The sequence below is a fragment of the Piliocolobus tephrosceles genome, chromosome 1 (genome assembly GCF_002776525.5).
Source record: "Piliocolobus tephrosceles isolate RC106 chromosome 1, ASM277652v3, whole genome shotgun sequence".
NCBI classification, from domain to species: Eukaryota; Metazoa; Chordata; class Mammalia; order Primates; family Cercopithecidae; genus Piliocolobus; species Piliocolobus tephrosceles.
Genome location: NC_045434.1, coordinates 41,782,031 through 41,808,872, shown reverse-complemented (window position 1 = coordinate 41,808,872; position 26,842 = coordinate 41,782,031). Strand labels below are relative to the sequence as shown.

The window sequence follows — 26,842 nt, the reverse complement described above, 5'->3', positions numbered from 1 at the left end:
CTAGTTGTTAGAAATTTCTCTCTAAAACCAGTGAGTACTCAGGGGAAGGGTATTCCATAAGGGTATGAATACCAAGAGGCAGAGATTATTGCTGATCATTTTGGAAGGCTGCTACAGCACAGAGAAACCATATGAATCTGAGCATGGTGGCTCATACCTGTAATCCCAGCACTTCAGGAGCCAAGGTAGGATTGCCTGAGGTCAGGAGTTCAAGACCAGCCTGAGCAAGATAGCAAGACCCTGTCTCTATAAAAATAAAAATAAAAGCTGATTCATATAATATGCTATAATAATGTTTCCTTCCTTATACAATTCTTTGGTAACTCTGGAATTAATACTTACTATGTCTGTTACCTTTTTTAAAAAAATACTTTTTATAATCCATCCCTAAACTCTTTGCTACATTTTCAATGCTTCTTTCAGCATAGTTAAGCACGTTAGGTAATCTTTGGCTATAAATTTCACTCCCCTGGAGACAGCCCTCGTGTTGTAGTTTGGATTGTTTGTTTTCTGTATCTGCTGAAATCTGTTGTCCAAGGGCTTCTATTTAACCATCATCCTGGAAATTTTCTTTGACTTTCTTTTTGTGATAAATCTCGTATCGCAGATCCTTTGTATTTTCCCACTTTCCTTGTTTACTTCTTCATTTTGAGTGGACACTTTCCTATAAGACTGCGGAGAAGTGTTGCATGGCTAAGTACAGAATTCTAGGATGGAAATCATTTTTTCCTCAAAATGTTCAAGGTATTATTCCATTGTCTTCTAGCTTCCAATGAGAAGTCTGCTGCTGTTTTTGTCTAGTCTGTTAATATTGTTTTTTCTCCGAATGCTCTTAAAATATCTCTTCTAAGAAAACCCAATATTCCAAAATAATTTTGAGATAATATGTGTATGAATTCATCTTTTTAAATTCATTTTACTGGATAATATCTGAGTTCTATCTATCTATCTATCTATCTATCTATCTATCTATCTATTTATTTATTTATTTTTGAGGTGGAATCTCACTCAGTCACCCAGGCTGGAGTGCAGTGGCACGATCTCAACTCACTGCAACCTTCACCTCCTAGGTTCAAGCAGTTCTCATGACTCAGCCTCCTGAGTAGCTGGGATTACAGGCACATGCCACCACGCTCAGCTAACTTTTGTATTTTTTAGTAGTGACAGGCTCTCACCATGTTGGCCAGGCTGGTCTCGAACTCCTGACCTCAAGTGATCCACCCTCCTTGGCCTCCCAAAGTGCTGGGATTACAGGCATGAACCATTGCACCTAGCCTCTGAGTTCTTTTAAGTCAGAAACTTAAGCTCTTCAGCTCTGATAAATTTTGGGGTCAAGGGAGGTAATTTTTTCTTTTTCTGTTTCTTTTTTTTAAGACGGAGTCTCGCTCTGTTGTCCACGCTAGAGTGCAGTGGTGCGATCTTGGCTCATTGTAACCTCTGCCTCCAAGGTTCAAGCGATTCTCCTGCCTCAGCTTACTGAGTAGCTGGGACTACAGGCCTGTGCCACCACTCCCAGCTAATTTTTTTATGTTTAGTAGTGACAGGGTTTCAGCATGTTTGTCAGGCTGGTCTCAATCTCCTGACCTCAAGTGATCTGCCTACCTCATCTCCCCAAAGTGCTAGGATTACAGGCATGAGCCACCACACCTGGCCCTTGAGGGGTGTTATTTCTTTGACAAGTTTTGCCTTTCAAATTGTATCTGTTGTCTCTTTCAGGAACTCTGCTTAGTTTATATTTTGGATCTTCTAGATTAATCCTCTAATTTTTAAAAATATCCATACTGTTCATCTCTTTGACAAAGTTCTAGTTTCTACTTTATACTTTTTCCTTAATTTTTATTTTCCAACTCTTATTTAAATTTCTGTCATATTTTGTTCATTTCTAAGAGTTATTTTATATTTTTTTTACCGTTCCTTTTTTTTTATTTAGGCTAGTCAAGTGATTATTGTTCCTTTTTTAATAGTGTCATATTATTGTTTCAGGGATACAAAATCTCTTACCTTTCTAAGAATTGATTATACTTGGGTATATTTTGTATTTAGGGGAGAATAGGGGTTTTTTGTTTGTTTTTTATTGTTGCTGTTGTTTTGTTGTTCAATTCGCCTGTTTTTTAACTTTCTTTTTCTGTTTTGTAGTTTTGTTCTCTTGTTATGATAGATCTCAAATGTCTTGTGGTCTTCGGTTGTCCACAGTGAAAAACTGTTTTGAAGCACTTGGGGCAGAGCTTATAAACCAACAGATTTGGCCAGGCATAGTGGCTCACGCCTGTAATCCCAGCACTTTGGGAGGCCGAGGCAGGCAGATCATGAGGTCAGGAGATCGAGACCATCCTGGCTACACGGTGAAACCCCGTCTGTACTAAAAATACAAAAAATTAGCCAGGCATGGTGGCGGGCGCCTGTAGTCTCAGCTACTCAGGAGGCTGAGGCAGGAGACTGGAGTGAACCCGGGAGGGCGGAGCTTACAGTGAGCTGAGATCGCACCACTCCACTCCAACCTAGGTGACAGAGCGAGACTCCGTCTCAAAATAAAAATAAAAATAAACCAATGGATTTTACTGTGATAAGATACCAGTCTGCTTTTTTTAGTAAGACACCCCCAAATGCCAACAAGTATATATAAATCTTTTCTCTTGGATTGGTAAATTTTTCCAGAGAGGAATCAACCAATCTTTTAGCAGCCCTGGGAGAGCCACACTGGGGACAGAGACTGGAAAGCAGATTTTTACTGAATCCCTCTGTTTTCAGACATCTCACTCTCAACTGTAACTAAAACTAATGGTTTCATATCCTCAGTAGCTTAGCCTCACCAAAGATTAACTTCATCTTTTGGAATGTGGAAGACACAGAAGCTTGATTGTATTAAAGAAGATCTGGAGTTTTAACTGAACCCTTTAAAAAGTTGTAACCAGACCTCTTTTTTGCAATACCTCTCTACAGTCATCTTCAGAGACAGTCATTACCCTCCATTTTCAAACCGTTGCAGGGTCCCACAACACTAAGGAACTTTGTGTTTTGTTGGTTGCCCATCTATCCATTTCAGGCTTACGCTTTAGATTTTTCTGGTCTGATAATCAGTTACCCCATTGTGTATGTGATACCTGCTTCTGAAATTTTATTGGCATCTCTCATCTTTTGTTACCTCCTCTCCCATTTTATTTATTCTTGTAGTTTAATTTTTGTTCCTTGCTGTCATTTAAGCGCTAAGAAACAGCAGAGATAGAGTGCATGTTTAATCTATTGCATTTAAATAAAAGTCTCCGAATACTTTTTAATTCCTCATCTGGTATTGCCATCCTCACTTATATACCGGTAACATGGAAATACTAGTTTTCTTTCTTCTTTACCGCTTCATTATTTGCTGCTGGTAACTTGAATTGTTAGCCTTGGCCCTCAGAGAGGAAATTTGCTGATGCTAATTTAGATCTGAGAAATCCTAGCAAAGAGGCTTGGGAAAAGACAGGTTTGTATAATAAGGTTATTCTGCAAAGTGCATGAAGATACAAACTGATTAATAATTCGTTTATGCTGTCTGCCTGTGGTAAGTGGGTGTAGCTGACAACTATAGTATAAATTGCCATCTTGAATTGGATGATGCCTGCTTATAAGTATTTGTAGTTTAGTGATGTAATGGTTCAAGAGAAGACTTCTTAAGTGTACTCATATTTGAGGACCATAGTTCTCAACAAAACTTAGATCAGTGCTAACCACACCCTTTCATCAAGGCTTAGAGTTAAATAATACTGAAAAGTAGACCTAGGAGCAGTGAAGGACACTTTTAAGTAAATGTAAAATAAGATCTCATAACTATGCATTATACCAATAATTGTATTGAATAGCAGAGTGATATTATCAGCTAGCAAGAGGCTATTGACCTGTGTTCCTGCCACTGTTCTTTGGTTCTGAATATATCTGGGACTGATTGATTAGATCAGTTCATTCCAAGAAAGTGCATGATCAACCCAGGAATGGCCTGGAGTGGAGGAAATCAGTTGGAGAATTTCTGATATAAAATGACTGTGTGAGCCTTGAGTGCATTTAAAAGTTCCATAGTCAAATATTAGCCCATTTTGAAAACTAAGAATAGTGCTAGTATCTCCCCAATTTCCTTGTGATTATATCAGGCCTCTCATTCATTGCTTTTTAAACCAAATTAGATTCTAGCCTACATTTGAAGGCTGAATATGAATCAAGCATAAGGAATAGAGCAATTCATTTTCTTTCCAAATTCAGAAGAGTTAACTTACGAGAAATATCTACATTTTGATTGGGTTGTTGGTTATGTGGGTGTATATATTTGTTAAAACTCATCAACCATTTAGTTTATTGCACATAAATTATATCTTAATCAGTTAGTTTTGAAATATGAATCTCTAGTAAACTTTGTAAGACTTTCCTTCTTTATATTATTTCATGTAGTATAGTAAGTAAATATCAGTTACACCTCTAATAAGCCATTTGACATGGATTTCCACAACCTCTCTCAAGCTTTAATCCTCTGATCTGTATAATTGAGATTTTAACATACCTACTTCAGAGAGTTGTAAGGACTTAAATTAAAAAAATATATATGTGTGCGTGCGTATATATATGTACATATATATGCATACATAAAATATATAAAAATATATATGTGTGTGCGTGTATATATATGTACACACATATATATGCATACATAAAATACTTAGCATAATACCTGGCACATAGTAGATCCTCAGTATATAGTAGCTGCAAATTATTATTAATATAATACATTAATATAACAATTACTACCATTTGTATTAGTCACTTCTCCTTTGACTTCTCCTTTTATTATCTTTTTACAGAAAACCCATATAGACAGCTGCCTTGTAACTGTCATGGAAGCATGCCTGGAAAGACAGCAATAGAACTTGGACCTCTGTGGTATGTGACCAGCCATAAGAACATACTAAAATTTGATTTATTGATTGATTAATTGCTGATTTATGTGTGGTAAAAAGCACATTTAAATTCAATTGTTAAGTCTAGGCAAATAATTGTGACTCTTCTCCTATGAACCCGAGGTGTTTAATATTTTGAGATTTTTCTCTACCATTATTCTCTCTAGTTTGTGACAGAACTAACAGGCAATGGAGATAAAAGAGAAGTCTGGATGATCTGGAAACTAGATAATTCATTTCTGAATAGTAAGAAAGAAGCTTTTTAAAATTGATCATTGTAGATCTAGCATGTGATTTTTAAATGATCACAATAACTTTTTATAGAAGAGCCAACTCATGTAAAAGGTCCTAGAAGAATTCGTTTTAAGTGAGAAAGGCATGTGAAAGTGTCTGCCGTTGTTTTAGGTAAAGTTATTTAGATGGTACACAATTGGAAATATTTAATGTGTATATGCTTTTGCATCATTGGTAACAGCTAATTGTACCTTAAAGTTGAATTGGGTTTTTTTTTTGTTTGTTTGAGATGGAGTCTCGCTCGTTTCCCAGGCTGGAGTGCAGTGGCACAATCTTGACTCACTGCAACCTCCCCCTCCCAGGTTAAAGCGATCCTCCTGCCTCAGCCTCCTGAGTAGCTGGGATTACAGGCACCCGCCACCACACCTGGCTAATTTTTGTGCTTTTATTAGAGACTGGGTTTCACCATGTTTGCCAGGCTTTTCTTGAACTCCTGATCTCAGGTGGTCTGCCTGCCTTGACCTCCCAAAGTACTAGGATTACAGGTGTGAGCCACCACGCCCGGCCGAATTATTTTTAATCAGAATCCTTACCTTAAGTTTGTTACTAGAGATTCTTTTTTTTTTTTTTTTTTGAGACAGTTTTGCTCTTGTTGCCCAGGCTGGAGTGCAATGGCGCTATCTCGGCTCACCGCAACCTTTGCCTCCCAGGTTCAAGCAATTTTCCTACCTCAGCCTGCTGAGTAGCCAGGATTACAGGCATGTGCCACCATGCCCAGCTAATTTTGTATTTTTTTAGTAGTGACCAGGTTTCTCCATGTTGGTCAGGCTGATATCGAACTCCCAACCTCAAGTGATCCGCCTGCCTTGGCCTCCCAAAGTGCTGGGGATTACAGGCATGAGCTACTGCACCCGGCCAAGATTCTTATAGAAATTCAAGATTCCTAACAACATTGTGACAAGAATTGCAAATTTCTTCTCATTACTTTATAAGGTCAAGGCTTAAGCACCTACTAAACCTAGAAATCGACCCAAATGGTAAATGTCTTTGTGCTCATGCTCATTATTTTATCTTCATCTTATTAAATACTCGTAGATTAAGAAAGACCTAGCCAACCCTACCTTCTAGTTCTTCTAAAACTAGTTCTCACCTATAGCATCTGCTACACATTGATCCTACTCACTGATTCAGAACTGAGGAAATTAAAAATAGCAGGTTACTGGATCCAGAAGGAAGATTTCTAGCCTAACTGCCTTATTTTACACATGAGGAAACTATTTTTTAAGTGCTTGCTAAAACTGACCAAAAAAATTCATACCACAGCCAAGGCTAGAACTTAGGTTTTCTGACTCCCAGGACTGAATTCTTTTTTTATTTTTTATTTTTGAGACAGAGTCCCCAGAGCCCCACTTTGTTGCCCAGGCTGAAGTACAATGGCGTGATCTTGGCTTACTGCAACCTCCGCCTTTTGGATTCAAGCGATTCTCCTGACTCAGCCTCCCGAGTAGCTGGGACTACAGGCGTGTGCCACTGCACCCAGCTAATTTTTGTATTTTTAATAGAGAGGAGGTTTCACTATGTTGGCCAGGCTTGTCTTGAACTCCTGACTCCGCCCACCTCAGCCTCCTGAGGTGCTGGGATTACAGGCGTCAGCCACCACGCCCAGCCTGAATTCTTAATAAAACCTTATGATTTCCACATGAAAGCTATTGTGTTCATGTCTTTACACTCATGAGAATACCTTCCCCCTCTCTACCACCTCCAATTCAAATTATACTTTCTTTTTGAAGTCTCTCCTTAGTGCTTCAACCCAATATAATCTCTAAATTCCCTTTAGTATATCTTCTATTGATCACATATTTGATAATTTAAGATCATATATTCTTTCATATATATTTGCTAACCCTAACAATAGTAACTACCATACATTGAGGATATATAGAGAAGTTTTATTTTTGGCCAGGCACAGTGGCTCACGCCTGTAATCTCAGCACTTTGGGAGGCTGAGGTAGGAGGATGGCGTGAACCCAGGAGGCAGAGTTTGCAGTGGGCCAAGATTGCACCACTGCACTCTAGCCTGGGCAACAGAGCGAGACTGTCTCAAAAAAGAAAAAGAAGTTTTATTTCACATTTCATGATGAGGAATATAAGACTCAAAAGTAGTAATTACTCAAGATTATATAGCTAGCCTAGCACAGTTGCACACATCTATAGTCCCACCTACTCAGGAGGCTGAGGCAGGAGGATCCCTTGAGCCCAGGAATTCAAGTTCAGCCTGTGCAGCATAGTGAGACCCTGTCTCTTAATAAAAAGATTACATAACTAGTAAGTAGTGGAGCCAGGATTGGAATCCAGTTTATCTTACTCAGAATTTCATATTTTGTCCATTATACCTGTGATTCTCAAATGGGAAGCATATCAGATTGACCCCAGACCATTTTTGAACCATACCATCACCACATATATGTGTTCCCCTGCCCTGTCCTGCCCCACCCTGCCACCATAAACACACCAGAATTAAGATTTTCTATTAGTGACTAGAATGTGCATTGTGAAAACCTGTTCATTGCTCTATTTTCCTGTCTAGATTTATAGGGTTTTGTAAGGTCAACATTGTATATTTTATTTTGGTATATCCTCCACACACCCTTTATGTACCACAGTACTATATACCTTATGAGTGCTCAATAAATTATTTTTTTTTATTAAGGTAACATACACATATAACATTTTCCTTCTTTACCATTTTTAACTATATACTTCAATGATAATAAATACATTTATATTCTTTTACCCCTCTTCATCACCCTTTCCCTTCTCCCCTTCCCAGCCTCAATAGATTCTTATTGACTTAAGTTTCCTTGACTAATGCTACTAGTGTAGAGAACTGATATGATAAAATGAGTGACAAATGGAAAATAAAAAGTTTTAGGCCAGGCATGTGGTATCTCACACCTGTAATCCCAGCACTTTGGGAAGCCAAGGTAGGAGGATCCCTTGAGCTCAGTAGTTTGAGATCAGCCTGGGCAACATGATGAGACCCCATCTCTATTAAAAAATAATAAAATCCTCCAGCCTAGGCAACAGGATGAGACTCTCAAAAATAATAATAATAATAATAATAATAATAATAATAATAATAATAATAATAATAATAATAAACAGTTTTAAATTAAATCATAAATTATTTTTTAAGTATTACTCTGTCATATAATTAATTATATGTCTTACTTAAATTGTGAAGACTTTTTTTTTTTTTAAAGAGAAATATTTCTCAAACCCAGTTCTCTGTATGTTCTTTTCTTTTCAGGTCAAGTTCCCTTTTCAATACTGGATTCCTCAAAAGAATGCTATTTGAATCTCTTCACCATGGTTTGGATGACATTCAGACCCTAATAAAGACATTAATCTTTGAATCAGAGTGTACGCCTCAAAGTCAGTTTTCAATTCATACACCTTCAAATCTCAACAAGCAAGGTGCCTAATTGAATACTAGCTTACTAGCTTTAATTTACTTACCAAAAATACTGTATCTTTTTCAATTGTATTTGATGTTATAATAAAAGCAATATAATTATAGTGTGTTTTTAGTAAATCCTCTCTAATGAGTCTAATCATAATCTGGTTAAGGTTTTTTTAAATTAGATAGTTTTCTTCAGGCTTATAATCAGGCCTGAGATGAATAGATGAATGATGAATAGTGTTGTTGGTTTTGTTGCGTTTTTTTGGATACTGGGTCTCACTTTTTCACCCAAGCTGGAATGCAAGTGGCACAAACATGGCTCACTGCAGTCTCAACCTCCTGGACTCAGGCAATCCTCTTGCCTCAGCCTCAACCTCCTGTGTAGCTGGAACCACAAGCATGCACCACCACACCTGGCTAATAATTTTGTAGAGATGGGGTCTCACCATATTGTCCAGGCTGATCTCAAACTCCTGGGCTCAAGCAATCCTCCCACCTTGGCCTCCCAAAGTGGCTGGGATTATAGGCATGAACCACCATGCACTGACAATTTTTTTTAAGATAACCTCCCTTTTTTGTGTATTTTTAATTTTACTAGATTTTTAAAAAATAATTAAAAAAAAAAAAAAAACCTAAAGTTCCTTGGATTTTTATTACCCTAGATCTGCTTTCTAGAAAAAGAAAGGTAATTCTAGAAGTGATGTGGCCAAAAATTATAATATCTATGGAGACACAGAAACTAGATTTATACTTCTCATTCAGTAAAGCTATGTGTTTTTTTCTCTTTAGTACAAACAGCCAATTTTGTAGTTGTATCTTGACTATTGATATAAAGGTAAGCCTATTGAATATCCTAGTGTTCTCATAAATAATTAGAAGCTGCTATTATAGAGGGTTAAATAATGTAATTTTTGCAGTTCAGTTTGGCCACAGAATCTCTTGCATATTCATGAAAACAGTGTGGATGGATTTCATAAAGTTTTATTTAAACTTTGAGTTGAGTTGCTTTATGTCATTCTATAAAATATTTTCTTTTCCCATTTGCTTTTTTTTTTTTTTAGAAGAAAATGGTGTATTTATTAAAACTACAGATGACACCGCAACAGATAATTACATTGCACAAGGTATGTATGCATATATGTGTGTACATTTGTACATATCAGGTCAAAACGGCATATAGCAAAAGGGTAGGAAGAAAAGAGATTGCCATGGTAGCCTACTTAAAAATACATTTCATATTATATGACAACAAAACTGTAGTAAAACTTGTTTATCAACATTCACACATTGGAAATTTCTGTTAACATATGCTTTGTTCACATCTGTAATATATGGTTATCCCTTTGCACGAACTGTATGATCTTGAACCATGTGAATAAAATAAGATCAAATTAGATATGATAAAGTTATATATAATTTTATAGTTAAAATTTTATTCTAATTATTTTTAAAAGTGCTCATTAATATATGATTTATAGCAATTCCATTTAACCAGAAGACCTCATTCTCCAGCCAAAAGAATTTATTATATGGCTTTTCATATAATTTCGGATATGTGTATACTTTAAATATAACTGTGTTAGGCACTGTAAATTCATATTAAAAGGACGTTAAGATTTAAAATATCAGTGCCTTAATGTCTAAGGTTTTGTTTTGCTTTTTAAAAAACTTTAGATTCCAGATGTGTTTTTGAATACAGATGAAAAGAAGACTGTATGTAGAGTGTTAAGTTTGAAAGAGCGGTGGCCTTTAGTTATAAGCTGTAATTTTTTATTAGTTGCTCAACAGTTTAGTGTTGACCTTCAAAGAAAGGAAACTTAAATTCCTTTTAATAGTATATAGTTTAAATAACTACTGCATACTCTTTCCAACAGCCATGTTCATTTGGCATCTTCAACTAATTTGATAACTTAAATTGATATATTCTACCTAATTTCTCTGGTAGAGGGAAGACAAAGAAGCATTATGATACACTGTAAAGAATATTAGATTTGCTGGGCATAGTGGCTCATGCCTGTAATCCCAGCACTTTGGGAGGCCGAGATGGGCAGATCACTTGAGGTCAGAGTTCAAGACCAGCCTTGCCAACATGGTGAAACCCCGTCTCTACTAAAAACACAAAAATTAGCCAGGTGTGTTGGTGCAAGCCTATAATCCAAGCTACTTGAGAGGCTGAGGTGGGAAAATTGCTTGAACTTGGGAGGCAGAGGCTGCAGTGAGCCAAGATTGCACCACTGCACTCCAGCCTGGGTGACAGATCAAGACTATCTCAAAAAAAAAAAAAAAAAAAAAATTAGATTTAAGATAATTATCCTACTGCAGGCGCTGTTATATAAACTCAGCCAGGTCCCTCCCCTTCAGCAAAATTGTCTTAAATCCTTTTTAGGATAAAGTAAAACAAATAAGCTTTAAAAATATTTTCAAAAGCCAAGAGCACAGTAGCACACACCTGTAGTCTCAGCTACTCAGGAGGCTGAAGTGGGAGGATAGTGTGAGGATTGTGTGAGCCTGGGCAACATAGCCAGACTCCATCTTAAAAAAAAAAAAAATTATTTTTAATCTGTGAGCCTTTCTCATATATAAATTAAGGAAATTAGACTAATTTTTGTGGGCTCTTCTATAACTCTTAAATTATATGGGTATTGTAAGGCCACTGGTCAACACATAAAATCTTAAAATGATAGTACTATGCAAACCCAAAGGAAAATAATTCATTCTGTCAAAGATACGTTATATGTTGATTGCAGTGCTATTCGCAATAGCAAAGACATAGAATCAACCTAAGTGCCCATCATCAATGGACTGGATAAAGAAAATGTACATAAGTACTATGGAATACTATGCAGCCATAAAAAAGAACAAAATCATGCTCTTTGCAGCAACATGGATGGAGCTCTAGGCCATTATCTTAATAAAACTAATGCCAGAACAGAAAACCAAAGCCCCATGCTCTCACTCATAAGTGGGAGCTAAACTTTGGGTACTCATGGACATCAGATGGGAATAATAGACACTGGGGACTACTAGATGGAGGAGGGATGGGTTGGGGCCTGGACTGAAGAACCACCTGCTGGGTATTATGCCCACTGCCTGGGTGCTGGTGTTGTTGGGACTCCAAGCCCCAGCGTTACACAATTTACCCATGTAACAAACCTACAGATACACCCTTTAATTGATAAGGCAAGTTGAAATTATTTTTTAAAAAGGAAGAAATTACTGGGCCAAAAAAAAATAATCTGTATACTGCTGATGATAGTCACTATTAAGGTATTACATCAGATTTTTTGCCTCAGATGCTCCTAAAACTTGTACTAAATCTGGGTATCTATCCTTTGACTAGGTGCCTCATTAGATTTCATGCAATTTCAAATTTGAGATTTCAAATTATAATTCTGATTTGATGGATGGATCCCAGGTTGTCCTTTTTGCTTTATGTTTTTATGTAAAAAGGCAACAATTCAGCAATAATTTATATTTATTTTGAATGTAATTTATCATTTTATGTATCAACTTTGCCTTTTTAATACTTTTTTTTTTTTTTAAGAGACAGGGTCTTGCTATGTTGCCCAGGCTAGACTCAAACTCCTGGGCTCAAGCGATCCTGCCACATCAGCCTCCCAAGTAGCTGGGACTACAGGTGTAGGTCAATGCCCCTGGCACCTTCTGAATATTTTCCTTAAGCAGATGTGAATTACTTTCCCTGAGGAACTAACGTTTGACCGTAACATTCATATATAAATAATCAAGGATTGAACACCAGGCAAAATCGCATTATAGTATTGGATATCTATCTCAGTTGTTTTCATGTTGTGATTTTTGGAAGAATACAGTTCTAAAATCTTAATTGCTGGCTTCCTTTCACTCAAAATGAAAAAACTAAGTGCTGTGATGAGAAATAGGCAATGAGATAGTAACATTGACCTTTTATCAGTTTCTGTGTCCAAGCTCTCAAGACTTTGTGTTGTTTTTCTTTGTTTTGTGATTACTGAAGACCCACTATGTATCCAATACTGAGCACTCAGTAGAAATACAGGTATAAAAATGAAAGACATTGTCCTTAAGAACTTAGAATATAACTTGGGGAGAAAGGACTTTTACACACATTAAGGAACTATAAGAAAAGAAAAAAATGACAGAACTTAATCAAACTGTGAGTAGTGTAGTGTAGTATGACCAACAATGAAATCTGTGAAGGGACTGGCCCCAAATTCACAGATGGCTTCCTACAGGAGACAAAATAGAGTGTGACTTGAAGTTGAAGAAGATAGAAAGGAAGTTCTGATTCAGCAGACAGTTAAATATGAAAATTACGCCGGGTGTGGTGGCTCACGCCTGTAATCCCAGCACTTTGGGAGGCCAAGGCGGGCGGATCACGAGGTCAGGAGATCAAGACCACAGTGAAACCCCGTCTCTACTAAAAAAATACAAAAAATTGGCCGGGCGCAGTGGCGGGCGCCTGTAGTCCCAGCTACTGGGGAGGCTGAGGCAGGAGAATGGCGTGAACCCAGGAGGTGGAGTTTGCAGTGAGCCGAGATCGCGCCACTACACTCCAGCCTGGGCGACGGAGCGAGACTCCGTCTCAAAAAAAAAAAAAAAAAAAAGAAAATTACATAAGTGAAGGACAGTGAAAATAGAATATAAGAATTAAGATTGGAGAGACAGGTTGAAATAATGTGTCCGGATTTAGACTTGAGACAAATATACAGTTATAAAAGTATTTGGCTTGTAATTTTTAAGAGCATGCTAACTTTGTACGTGTATGTTGCAGGAAAGAGAAAAAGTAATGAAATGATCACAAATTTAGGCAAGAAGCAAAAGACTGATGTCAGTACTGAACATCCTCCCTTTTATTACAACATCCACAGACACAGCATTAAAGGAATGAATATGCCAAAGTAAGACACCCAATGAATGACCAAGTATATATTTTATATTTTAATAATATTGTGATTTAAATAAAAATACAAAAACGTGATTATTTTTTCTTTTCTTTCCTTGTTGCAGGTTAAAGAAGTTTTTGTGCTATTTATCTCAAGCAGGCTTTCGAGTAAGCCGAACTCATTTTGACCCAATGGGTGTACGCACAGATGCACCTCTGATGCAGTTTAAATCTATCCTTTTAAAGTACAGCACCCCCACCTACACTGGAGGACAGTCAGAAAGCCTTGTCCAGTCAGCATCTGAAGATACAGTAACTGAAAGAGTTGAAATGTCAGTGAATGACAAAGCAGAAGCAAGTGGCTGCAGAAGATGGTAAACGTAGAGAAGAGTTGGTTCTCAGGTGTCTGTATAGATGGCCTAATAGTTCTCTATACCAACTGTAGTTCTTTTTCTATTCTTTCAATTCAGTAGAGTAAAAATAAAAAAAAAAACAGTGTCATTTTCATTCAGAAACTGAGCAGTTTCTAACTTAGCTGGTTTGGGAGCTTTGCTTTCCAAGTTCTTTTTGTTTTAAGGCAAACTTAAAATTTTAATGGAAACATTTCATATGAAGCCAAGTCTCACTGAGATCACCCTACTGCTTAATAATTCGGAAAATTTTCACATGCAAAGTGTTTGGAATTTTATGTATGTATGAAAGCCATCTTTTACAATTCTTAATCACATCTCTGCTTAAACTGATTCATGATGTTTATGTTTTCCTGTTTGTAGTGTACAAAATGAAGCTGAAGGCTCACATATTAAAATGACCCTGAATAGAATAGGAGGAACAATGTTGTTACAGGTCATAAATGTTTTTCACAATTAGAAAACTAAAATATGTACCCATTTTTAAGAAATCATACTTCTCCCCACATTGATCTTTTCATTTCTTACTAGCTTTTGAGAAATTAAATACTTGCCTGAGATAGAAATACTTTATTTTTATAACTTTAGGTTCTAAATGAATAAACTTCAAAGTAAGATTTTGTCAAAATAAATTGAGACCATTGTTCTAATACTTGTTCATGAGCACTGAAATCCTGAAGAGGGGAGATTTGGTTAAAAATTAAAACAGGTTGGGTGATCTTAAGTGCCTCAGTTAATGCACGTACAGTATTCATTTGGTTGGTTGTACTACCTCTCAGAAGTAAAATTTGTCACCTTATGGAGTGAGAGTTTTTGGGTTTGGGGGTTTTTTTTTGTTGTTGTTTGGTTTGGTATTTTTGGTTTTGTATTTGTATAAATTTTTTGTATAATTAGCCCAGGCTGATGTAACTATAAAAATTAGTTGAAAAAAATATATTGTTTCCTTAATGGAATTCTCACTTCATTTGAATATAAGATTTTGGATGAAAGGATTTGGTTTAAAGTTTGGGTTTTTGTCTAAGGATTTAATCCATATTTATCCATAAATATTTCTTAAGGGATGTAACTTTTTACAAACATTAAGTCAGGGGTGGGGGGAGGAGGGGGTGGTAATTATTATAACTGAAAGGTTTAAATATACTACCTAAGAAAAAAGTACTTCTGTGACATATACAAAAAAATCTGGTGGATGGGCATTAGATGAATATAGAATATTAATTTTACAGAAATGAAGGAAAATCTCTTTGTGCTATTACAGCATATTCCCAAGACAGTTTATTTTCCTTTCTCCAATTAATGTGGTCATAAATTTCAGTAAAATCAAGAAATAGGTGAAGTGCAAGCTAGTTTCTATAATGACCATTAAAAACATTCTGCTCTGTAATTCTTGCCAGTTAAAATTATAACCTACAAATGAGCAGAATGAGTTTTTTGTTCATATTATTAAAAATAAAAATTAGTATAAATCCAGGAGGCAAACTATCCTAGCACTCAGATTATCTGATTTAATACATATTATTGAATATCAGTCCCAAATTTTGCTAAATGCTTATCAGCATGATATATGTTGATCAATGATGAGTAGGGCTGAATGCAAAGATCCTAATTTTAAAAACCTGTAAATTACTGTTATCTAAAATATGTGTATATTAATTTCACATATAAAGGCAGATTTTTCAAAGAAAAATTTGATAGGAGGTAGTTTAGAACTCTGTGAGCGGTTACTACATCAACCAAAAGAGGAAATACTTTAAAAATTCCATTTAGCAACCTGAGCAATCTTATTCTCATAACAATAGTAGTAATTTGGGACACTGCAAATGTTTATCACGTTGTAAAGTTACATCAGTTGTATCCTTTCATTAAAACTTGATAAACAAAAGAACCAGTTAAGGAAACCAGTGTGTTGACTCTGCTAGTTGCTAATGTTAATACTCTAGCCATACACTCAGGAAATGGGAGAGGTAACCAAGGGATGGGTCTGGAGGTCACTGTGGTGGACTTGGGGCAAAACTCCACTTATACTGACTTCCACAAGACTCCACTCTGAATAAATGTGTGATGTTCTGGTTGCCCAAAATTAGAACTAATTCAACACATTTGGTGAGCCCAAAAGGTCTAGGAATTTCTTTCTGCACTGTATAACTGCTCTGGTAAATGGCCCCAGATTACTCTGGAGAATGCTAAGAGATACATAATACATACTTGTGATATATCAGAGTCCTTTCTCCAAGGCCTCCAGAAATTGAATTAAATCAGACCTGAAAATTAGATAAGGGCTCATGATTACTATAGTGGCTCAAGTCAGACGGTTTTTAGTAACATAAACCAAATAGGACTATCCATTTTCGTTCTTTAGATTACATGATCCTTCAACCAAAGCCAGACCTCATGTTAGACTATACTGATTATCCCGTGGTTCCTGCTGTCTATTACAGTAACCATGCCCACCTTTTCTAGTCTAGCAATTAAATGCACTACTTTGTCCCTGACACAATACAGTCTTGAAAATGCGCATTGAATCATGGAGTGCATTTCCACTGAAGCATCTCCCACTGGCATCTCTGGCCTACAGACAGACTATACAGCTTTTCAGGAGTGCTGGTGATCTGCTCATCAAGTGTTTTTCTCAATGCCTTGGTAAAGAGAGTTGACTAGACTCTTATGAGGGATACAGTTAGAGGATCACTCATATGAAATCCTCCCCAACATGGCCCCTCTTCTTTGATTTCTTTTCTCTACATCATATCAAGGAGTTTCTGGCATATCATCTCTAATTTAGATGAGCCACTGCTGAGTCAAAATATCTTTCCACCAAGTAAAAAGGACTACTTCGAGCTGTTCAGTCTGATAGACTGAGCCAAAATCTCTGCTATAGGTTTACCCATAATAATCATTTGACCCAATTTATGTCCTTTCTTTCAAGGTCCTACATACTCAGAATCTATTTCCACAGATATTCTCCACCTATCAATATTAAGATCCAAAACAAGCCTCTTTCAGACCACACTCAGTATTTGTCTCCCTGGGACATGCTGGGATCTGACTCAAACTGTGTCCTGGAAACAATGAGGGGTTGTAGGGATAGGGCATATGGGCTTCTTTGTGCAAAGTAACTAACTCCTTTAAGTGAGGTTATTAAGGGATTGGTCAGCCAAGGTAACAAGCATATCTAAGGGGTTCCTTCACCTTCAAGTGGGGAGTTTGGGATTTAGGATACTCAACTCATCGAAGTCTTCCCAAAACTCTTATTCTCAGAATACAACTTTTTCCTGACCAGTTTCCCTACTCTTGTAAGACCCAACAAGATAGGGATTCTGCCAGCTTGCAGAATCCTAGGAAAAACATTCCCTAGGAAGTGGAATAGTAATTGTAATAGCTTATATTTATATGAGACTTAGTACTACACAGTGCTGTCTTTACATAGACTATAAAATCCATAGCAGTAGTTAGGATCATCCCCACTTCATAGAAAAAGAAACTCAAGCTAAACAAGATTAACTTATTTATCCAGTGCCACTCTAAAACTGGCTAGTAAAAGAGCCAGGATCCAATCCCAGGCCAACTTCAGAGCTCATGCTTTAGCCACTTGGTAATCTTCCTTTACTGAATAACAACATAAAGATGTATGTAAAATAGAAGATTAATACTTATTTGGCCAAAGGCAGTCTGGTAGAAACTTACGGAACAGAATTAATTACAAAAGAATAGTTAACCACTGCCCTATTGTACATTTTCCATTTCTAAAGCCTCTTAACCACTATACTTTATAATCTATGCCTATATAGAAAACACTGTCCTCAACCTCGTTCTCATTTCCTATGGTCAGTATTGTTCCAGAGCTTTAGTTTTAGATTAATAGAAAAAATCACTGCAAATTCAACCTTTTGAAGCTAAAAGATAAAAGCCCATTGAACTCTAGATCTCTCTCAATCAGTTACAACTTGAAAATCTCAATACATTTGGTGAGAATCTACTCTCTGAAGTCCAAATCCATAAAGATTTTGTTACATACAGTAAGTCCTCACTCACTGCTGCTGATAGGCTCTTGGAAACGTGACTTTAAACAAAATGACTTATAATGAAACCAACTTAACCATAGGATAATGAATATAAACAAGAATTAAGTTCCTACACCACATTCCTGGTCACAAAAACATCACCAAACTTCTAAGTAGAGACCCCAAACACTTCTAATATTAAACACTGAAATACATGTGAGCCATGCATAGATCTAAGAAAGATCAATAAAAACAACATAATTATTTACCCAAGTTTTGGTAAATCTGAGTGACAGCAATTGTAATGGTGGGAGGTTTAAATTGAGTAATAAATGTTTGCAAAGCAAAAATTATAAGGAGCACCTCCTACCACTGCACGGTTCAAACACAATAACAAATACGGTGGGCTTGCCGAGCACTGTTGTACTACATCTTTTTTTTTTTTTTTTTTTTTTTTTTCTAAAACCCCTTTATGATTATGATTTACTTCACAAATTTTTATTTTACAAGAATTTGTGTTCATTTACTCATTTTCCAACCTGCTTATTCCAGTTCAGGGTAGCAGATGGCCAGAGCCTGTCCCAGCAGCTCAGGGCACAAGGCAGGAACCAGCCCTAGACAGGATGCCCATCCCATGGCAAGGTGCACTCACACACACACTCACACTTATTCACACTGGCACATGTAGACACATCAGTGACCCGATATGGGCATCTTTGAGATGTGGGAGGAAGTTGGAGCACCAGGAGAAAACCCACATAGATGTGGGGAGAGCAGGCAGACTCCACACAGACAGCGGCGCCACCAGGGAAGTGATTATTTTTTGGTCATCAACATTTTAACAAAACATTTTTTTGAGGACCTGCTGTACTTTCAAAGATAAAGCAATTCATGTTTTACAGACAGAAAGAACCATAGACAACATCAACCCCTCCATCAGAGAAAACACTGCTAATGGGGTTAAAGAACTAAGATATTTGGCCAAGGTTACGCCATATTTAGGTACAGAAATGAGCCAAGAGTGCAAGTGTTTTATTTTCATCTAGTTTTGGTTTAGTTTTGCCAAAGCAATACATATACATTATTCAGCAAGTCCAGTTAATTCTTAGGAGTGAAAGAGGTAAGCTAAGAATCTACTTACTATTTGAAAATAATATACCAGGCTGGGCGCGATGTCTCACGCCTGTAATCCTAACGCTTTGGGAGGCAGAGGTGGGTGGATTGCCTGACCTCAGGGGTTCAAGACCAGCCTGGGCAACACGATGAAACCCCATCTCTACTAAAATACAAAAAAATTAGCTGGACATGGCAGCGTGTGCCTGAAATCCCAGCTACATGGGAGGCTAAGGCAGGAGAATTGCTAGAACCCGGGAGACGGAGGGTGCAGTGAGCCAGGATTACGCCACTGCATTTCAGCCTGGGCGACAGAACGACACTCTGTCTCTTAAAAAAAAAAAAAAAAAAAGCAAAAGAAAATAATATACCAATAGTATTCAATAGTATTCCTGTATTCAATTTTAGGCATTATCTATTAAATTCTAACTACAGAAGGCCAGGCACAGTGGCTCACGCCTGTAATCCCAGCACTTTGGGAGGCCAAGGCGGGTGGATCACCTGAGGTCAGGAGTTCAAGACCAGCCTGACCAACATGGTGAAAACCCGTCTCTACTAATAAAGTACAAAAATTAGCCAGGCATGATGGCACATGCCTGTAATCCCAGCTACTGGGGAGGCTGAGGCAGGAGAATCTCTTGAACCCGGGAGGCATAGGTTGAAGTGAGCCGAGATTGTGCAATTGCACTGCAGCCTGAGTAATGAGCAAAATTCTGTCTCTCAAAAAAAAAAAAAAAATCTACAGAAGATACAGATGATTTAATTTTCTTAAACAATTTTTGAGACATCCATTCTATGATTTCTGATCTTTTTGACAGAAGAGAGGGAGTGTGTGTGTGTGTGTGTGTGCGTGCACGCGCTTTCTGGAAATTTTAGCATCTTTTTATCCTATATTATGCTTGATGTGCATCTTTTTAAAAAAATTATTTGTGCTAGGCATTCTCTGGGTTCTTTAGAAGTTCAAGTCCTGGCCAGGCGCGGTGGCTCACACCTGTAATCCCAGCACTTTGGGAGGCCAAGGCAGGCGGATCACGAGGTCAGGAGATTGAGACCATCCTGGCTAACACAGTGAAACCCCATCTCTACTAAAAATACAAAAAAATTAGCCAGGTGTGGTGGCACGTGCCTGTAGTCCCAGCTACTTGGGAGGCTGAGGCAGGAGAATCCTGAAGGTGGAGGTTGAACCCTGGAGGCAGAGGTTGTAGTGAGCCAAGATTGCACCATTGCACTCCAGCCTTGGTGACAGAGCGAGACTCCCAAAAAAAAAAAAAAAAAGAAAGAAAAGAGAAAAGAAAAGAAATTAAGAAATTCAAGTCCTTCACTTCAGAGTAATTTTCTTACATTGTTTAATAATTTTCTTTCCTTCATTCCATCTTTCTCTTCCTGAAACTTTCAGATTTCAGACCGTCTGGGCAGATTTATGTAATTATTATTTTTTACTCTATTTCCATCTTTTTATTATTATTATTATTATTATATATTTTTTTTGATATGAAGTCTTGCTCTGTCTCCCAGGCTGGAGTGCAGTGGTGCAATCACAGCTCACTGCAGCCTTGATTTTCCGGGCTCAGGTGATCCTCCCACCTCAGCCTCCTGAGTAGCTGGGACCACAGGCATGAGTCACCACACTTGGCTAATTTTTAAATTTTTTGTAGAGATGAGATCTCCCTATGTTGCCTAGGCTGGTCTTGAACTCCTGGGCTCAAGCAGTGTTCCTGACTCAGCCTCCCAAAATGCTAGGATTATAGGCATGAGCCACCACACCTGGCCTTTATTACTTTCTGTGATATACATTTCACATTACATTCTAGTACTTCTGTTAGGGTTATTTTGTATTTTTTAATTGATATATCATAATTGTACATATTTCGGGGGTACATGGGATATTTTGATACATGTATATACAATGTGTAATCACTTCCCAGAGGCCCCCAACTCCAAATACTGTCATATTGGAGCTTAGATTTTCACATACGAATTTGGGGGAACACAATCATTTAGTCCATGGCATTGCATTATCTCTTTCATCTTTGCATCTTTGTTTTTAAAAAAATTTTTAATTATACCCTTTGACAGCATCTCCCAATCCCTCTCTATACCCAACCCCTAGCCCCAGGCAACCACTGTTCTTCTGATTCTATGAGTTTGACTGTTTTATATTTCACATGTAACTGAGAACATGTAGTATTCGTTTATGTCTGGCCTATTTCACTTAGCATAATGTTCTTCAGTTTCATCCACATTGTCACAAATGACAGAATTCCCCTTTCAAACGGCTGAATAGTGTTCCATTGTATATATACACATTTTCTTAATCCAGTCATCCATCATTGGACACTTATGTTGATTTCATATCTTAGTTATTGTGAATAATGCTGCAACAAAATTTGAGTGGCTGCAATAAACATAGGAGTGCGGATATCTCTTTGACAGAATGATTTCATTTTCTTTGGATAAATACCAAGAGTGAGGTTGCTGGATCATATAGTTTTGTTAGAGATAGGGTCTCGCTCTGTCATTCAGGCTGGGATGAAGGGGCACAATGATGATTCACTGTTGCCTTGAACTTCTGGCCTCAAGCAGTCCTCCCACCTCAGCCTCCCAAAGTTCTGAGATTACAGGCATGAGCCAGCAAACCCAGTTTTATTGTTATTTTTTAGGGAACCTCCATATTGTTTTCCATAAGAGTTATACTAATTTACATTCCCACTAACAGTGTACAAGGGTTCCTTCTCCATACCCTTGCCCATATTTATCTCCTGTCTTTTTGCACAATAGCCATTCTAACAAATGTGAGGTGATATCTCATTTGCATTTTCCTGATTAGTAATATTCAGCATTTTTTCATATACCTATTGTCCACTTGTATATATTCTTTTGAGAAATGTCTATTCAAGTCCTTTGCCCATTTTTTAATCAGATTGTTTTCTTGCTTTTGAGTTTTTCGAATTCCTTATGTTTTGGATATTGACTCCTTGTTAGATGTGTGGTTTGCAGATATTTTCTCCCATTCTGTAGGTTGTCTTTTCACTCTGTGGATTGTTTCCTTTGCTGTATCAGAAGCATTTTAGTTTGATGCAATCACATTTGTCTATTTTCACTTGTGTTGCCTGTGTTTTGAGGTCATATCAAACAAAATAATTGCCCAGAGCAGTGTCAAAAAACTTTTCCCCTGTGTTTTATTTTTACTAGTTTTACAGTTTCAGGTAGTTCAGTTCAGTTTTATAGTTTCAGGTCTTAAGTCTTGAATCCATTTTGAGTTTTGCTTGCTTTTGTTCTAGAACTATAGGTGTGCACCACCATATATGGCTAAATTTTTTATTTTTTGTAGAAACAGGGTATCACTATGTTGCTCAGGCTGGACTTGAATTCCCACCTACATTGCCTTGAAGACAGAAAAAATTCGAAGAAATATGGATGTTAAATGTGACTCTTGAGAGGGCTAAAAAGGAAGTGAAGTACATGTTATAGAAAGCTTTTTATCTTAAGAGAATATATTCTAATGAACAGAATGTTGGTAGAAATATGAATATTAATAAATGCTTCTGGTGAGGTCTTTGATGAAGAACCTAACAGTGGAAACTGGAGAAAAGGCAATCCTTGATATAAAGTGGCATAAAACTTGGCTATATTAGTGGGGCATGATGGTGTGCCCCTGTAGTCCCAGCTACTCAGAAGACTGAGGCAGGAGGATCACCTGAGCCCAGTAGTTTGAGGCTGTAGTGTGCCATGATCATGCCTGTGAATAGCTACTGCACAGGAGTTATAGTTAAGAGAGACCGTAGTGAGACCCTCTTTAAAAAAAAAAAAAAAAAAAAAAAAAAAGGGCCGGGCACGGTGGCTCACGTCTGTAATCCCAGCACTTTGGGAGGCCGAGGCGGGAGATTGCCTGAGCTCAGGAGTTTGAGACCAGCCTGGGCAACACGGTGAAACCCCGTCTCTACTACAATACAAAAAATTAGCCAGGTGTGGTGCTGTGCACCTGTAGTCCCAGCTACTTGGGAGGCAGAGGCAGGAGAATTGTTTGAACCCAGGAGGCAGAGGTTGCAGTGAGCTGAGATCACGCCACTGCACTCTAGCCTGGGTGACAGAGTGAGACTCCGTGTCAACCCACTGTTATGTTTTACTGTTGGGTAAAAACTAGAACTTATAAGCCACAAACTTGGATATTTAACTGAGATTTTCAAGTAACAAGTGTTGAAGGCTCAGCCTGATTTCTCCTTGCTGCTTAGACTAAAATGTTAGAGGAAAGAGATAAATTGAGGAGGTAACTATTAGGCAAAAAGCAACCGGCACTTGAAGATTTTCGAGAGTCTCATCCTATCCTGATTGCAGAGGAGGCTAAGTAACAAATATACTGTTAGAAAGGCATGCTGTGGAGAGAGGGCCAAGGGAGCGGCTGGACAACCTTTTGCTGAAGAGATTAGGTGTGTGACTTGTGGATGTAATCAACTGTCTTAGCAAAAGCCAGAAATAGAGATGGGGTTATCCAGGAAGGATCTATCAAGAGATAGGTCTGTCTATCAAGACAAGATCTCTCTTGTCTAATGGCAAGGATCTCCATGGGATGAGACATGGGAGACAGACAAGGATTTCGAGAATGTTATAGCAGCAGAAACATTGCCCGGCTTAGAATGAAAGGGACAGAGACTATACAAAATGCAAAAGGTTGTTGGATTCTCAAAATTCTACAGGCAGGGAACAGGCTGATAGGGCTACTCAACTGCAAACATGTGCTACCTTTTGAGAGAAAAGAATGACTCCAAAAGCAGAGGCACAGGTGCAGAAGCAGAGGGCAGACAGGTGGCCCCCTCTGGAGAGCCAAAGGAGCCTCCATGGACCCGGAGTGTGGAACACTAGGACTCCGGAGAGCAGAGCATTAAGCTGCAGAGGGTAATTCTCAAGCTGTCAAACCTAATGGAATTTTCTCTGCTGGGTTTTGAACTTGTTTGGGATCTGTGATACCTTTATTCATTCCTCCTCCTCCCTTTGGGAATGGGATTGGCTATCCAATGCTTGCCCCACCACTGTATTTAGGGAGCAGTTGGTTTTCTAGTCCACAGGTCTACAGATAGAAAGGAATTATGCCCTAGGATGGATCATACCCAAGAGTATCACCCATATCTGATTTAGATAAGATTTGGGGCTTTGTGGGTTAAAAAATATTTACAAGAGGTATTAGATGTACAGGTTGATGCTGGAATAGGTTGATTAAGGGGGATGTTGGATTGAATGAAGGTATTTTGCATGTGGGACAGACTTGAATTTTGAGGGATCTGAGAGTGTACTATAATGACTTGAATAGTGGCCCTCAAAAGACATGCCTACCCAGACTTCAGAATGTGACCTTATTCAGAATAAGGGTCTTTACAAATGTAATTAAGGATCTTGAGATGAAATCATCCTGGATTAAGGTGGGTCCTAAATCCAATGACAGGTGTCCTTAGAAAAGAAGACATAGACACAGAGGGGAAGGCCACGTGAAGATGAAGGCAAAGTCTGGGCATGGTGGCTCATGCCTGTAATCCCAGCACTTTGGGAGGCTGAGGCTGGTGGATCACCTGAGGTCAGGAGTTTGAGACCAGCCTGGCCAACATGGTGAAACCCCATCTCTACTAAAAGTACAAAAAATTAGCTGGGCATGGTGGCACATGCCTGTAGTCTCAACTACTCAGGAGGCTGAGGCAGGAGAATTGCTTGAACCTGGGAGGCAGAGGCTGCAGTGAGCCGAGATTACGCCACTGCACTCCAGCCTGAGCAACAGAGCAACACTTCATCTTAAAAAAAAAAAAAAAAAAAAAAAAAGTGGAGGCAAAGACTGGAATGATACATCTAAAAGTTAAGGAATGCCACAAATTGCCAGTAGCCACAAGAAGCTAGGACAGTATAACGGAATGGATTCTCCCTCACAGCTTCCATAAGAAATCCACCCTACTGACACCTTGATTTCAGATTTCTGGCCTCCAGAACTGTGAGAACAAATTCAAGCCACCAAGTTTGGAATAATTTGTTATGAAAACCTTGGAAAATTAAGATAGGGTATAAACATTCATTCTACCACCATTAAGTATGAAATTAGGCTGTGTGTTTTTTCTTAAATGCCTTTTTTAGTACGTTTCCTTTTATTTCTCTTTTGTTGAGGTTTTTTTTTAGTCACAAAAGGTTGAAGTTTTTTTCAAATGCTTTTCTAGATCTGTAACAGATGATTATGTCAGTTTTGTACTTTATTGGTATATTACATCAGTTGACTTGTATGTTGAACCAACTTTGCATTCCTGGGATAAAAGCTACTTTTTTTTTTTCTTCTTTTAACTTGTATATTTACAAAAAAGTCTTTAAAAAAAAAGTTATGTAATATTTTAAAATTTCAGTGTCCACATGTTAATCACTAATATATAGAAATACTATATTTTCTATGTTTATCTAGTATCTTTCAACCTTGCTGAATTTACTTATTAGTTCTAGAAGTGTTTCTACAAATTTCTGAAGATTTTATATGTAGACAAAACTATCTGCAAATAGGGATAGTTTTTCCTTTTTGATCTGTATGCATTGTTTTTTCCTTTCTTTATTCTTTTGTTTAGAATTTCCATGATGAATAAGTAATGACAGCATACTTGTTCACAATCACAGGGAGAACGGAAGTGTTTCACAATTAAATATAATGTTAGCCATAGGAATTTTTTGTAGATGCTGTTTGTCAAGTTGAAGTTGCCCTCTATTCCTAATTTTCTGAAAGTTTTTGTTTTTATTGAGACAGGGTCTCACTATGTCACCCAGGCTTAAGTGCAGTGGTGCAATCAGGGTTCACTGCAGCTTCAACCTCCTTGTCTTAGGTGATCCTCCCACCTCAGCCTCTCAAGGAGCTAGGACTGACCAGAGGTGCATGCCACCATGCCCAGCTAATTTTTGTAGAGACAGGGTTTCCCCATGTTGCCCAGGCTGTACAAACTCCTGGGCTTGCGCAATCCACCCGCCTGGCCTCCCAAAGTGCTGGGATTACAGACATGAGCCACCATGCCGGGCCTCTGAGAGTTTTATAAATCATGAATGGGTACTGAATTTCATCAGCTGCTTTTTCTGCATCAGTTGATTTTGTTTTTTAGCCTTTTAATGTGGAAGATTAAATTAATTGAATTTTGAATACTGAAAATGCCTTGCATCTGGAATAAACTCCAAGTCATAATACATAATTCTTTGTATTACTGAAATCTACTCGCCAAATTTTTTTTTTATTTTTAGTCTATATTCATCAAAAATGCAGACCTGTGATTTTCTTAACTGTCTGGTTTTGGTTTAGGGTGATAATAACTTCATGAAATAAATTAACGTTCCCTTCTCGCATATATTTTGAAAGGGACTGTAGAATTGGCATTAATTCCTCTTTAAACATTTGGTAGAATTCTCCAGTGAAATCACTGGAGCTTGAAGGTTTCTTTGGGGAGTTATTAATTTGTGCATTCAATTTCCTTAATACTAGAGGGCTATGTAAATTATCTTTTTAATATTAGGTGTGTTGTGTTAGCTTCTGTTTTTTAAGTAATTGGTCTACTTCATCTATCAAATTTACATGTGTAGAGTTGTTTGTTCTCTTATACTTTTGATGTCAGTAGGGTATGTAGTGGTAAGTGTATCCCCCATTTCATCCATGGTGTGGATAATATGTGTCTTCTTTCCTCTCTCATTTATCTTGTTAGAGATTTGTCCATTTTATTGATCTTTTCAAATAACCAGCCTTTTATTTCATTGTAATTCTACTTTTATTTCATCTATTTCTGCTTTTATCTTTCCTTCCTTCTGCTTGGACCTTGAGTTTCTAG

At 37.7% G+C, this 26,842-nt stretch overlaps 1 protein-coding gene across 1 annotated transcript in view; it reads left to right on the top strand.

Annotated features, from left to right (window-relative positions):
- The window catches only part of TRMT1L (tRNA methyltransferase 1 like), a 40,089-nt gene extending 24,283 nt beyond the window's left edge, over nt 1–15,806 (top strand). Inside the window, exons 11-15 of the mRNA XM_023203443.2 lie at nt 4,827–4,905; nt 8,467–8,633; nt 9,681–9,743; nt 13,388–13,514; nt 13,624–15,806. Of these exons, the coding sequence (XP_023059211.2) occupies nt 4,827–4,905; nt 8,467–8,633; nt 9,681–9,743; nt 13,388–13,514; nt 13,624–13,876 (689 nt within the window). The 3' untranslated portion in view covers nt 13,877–15,806. The remainder of the gene's footprint in view (nt 1–4,826; nt 4,906–8,466; nt 8,634–9,680; nt 9,744–13,387; nt 13,515–13,623) is intronic.
- The last annotated feature ends 11,036 nt before the right edge of the window (nt 15,807–26,842 follow it).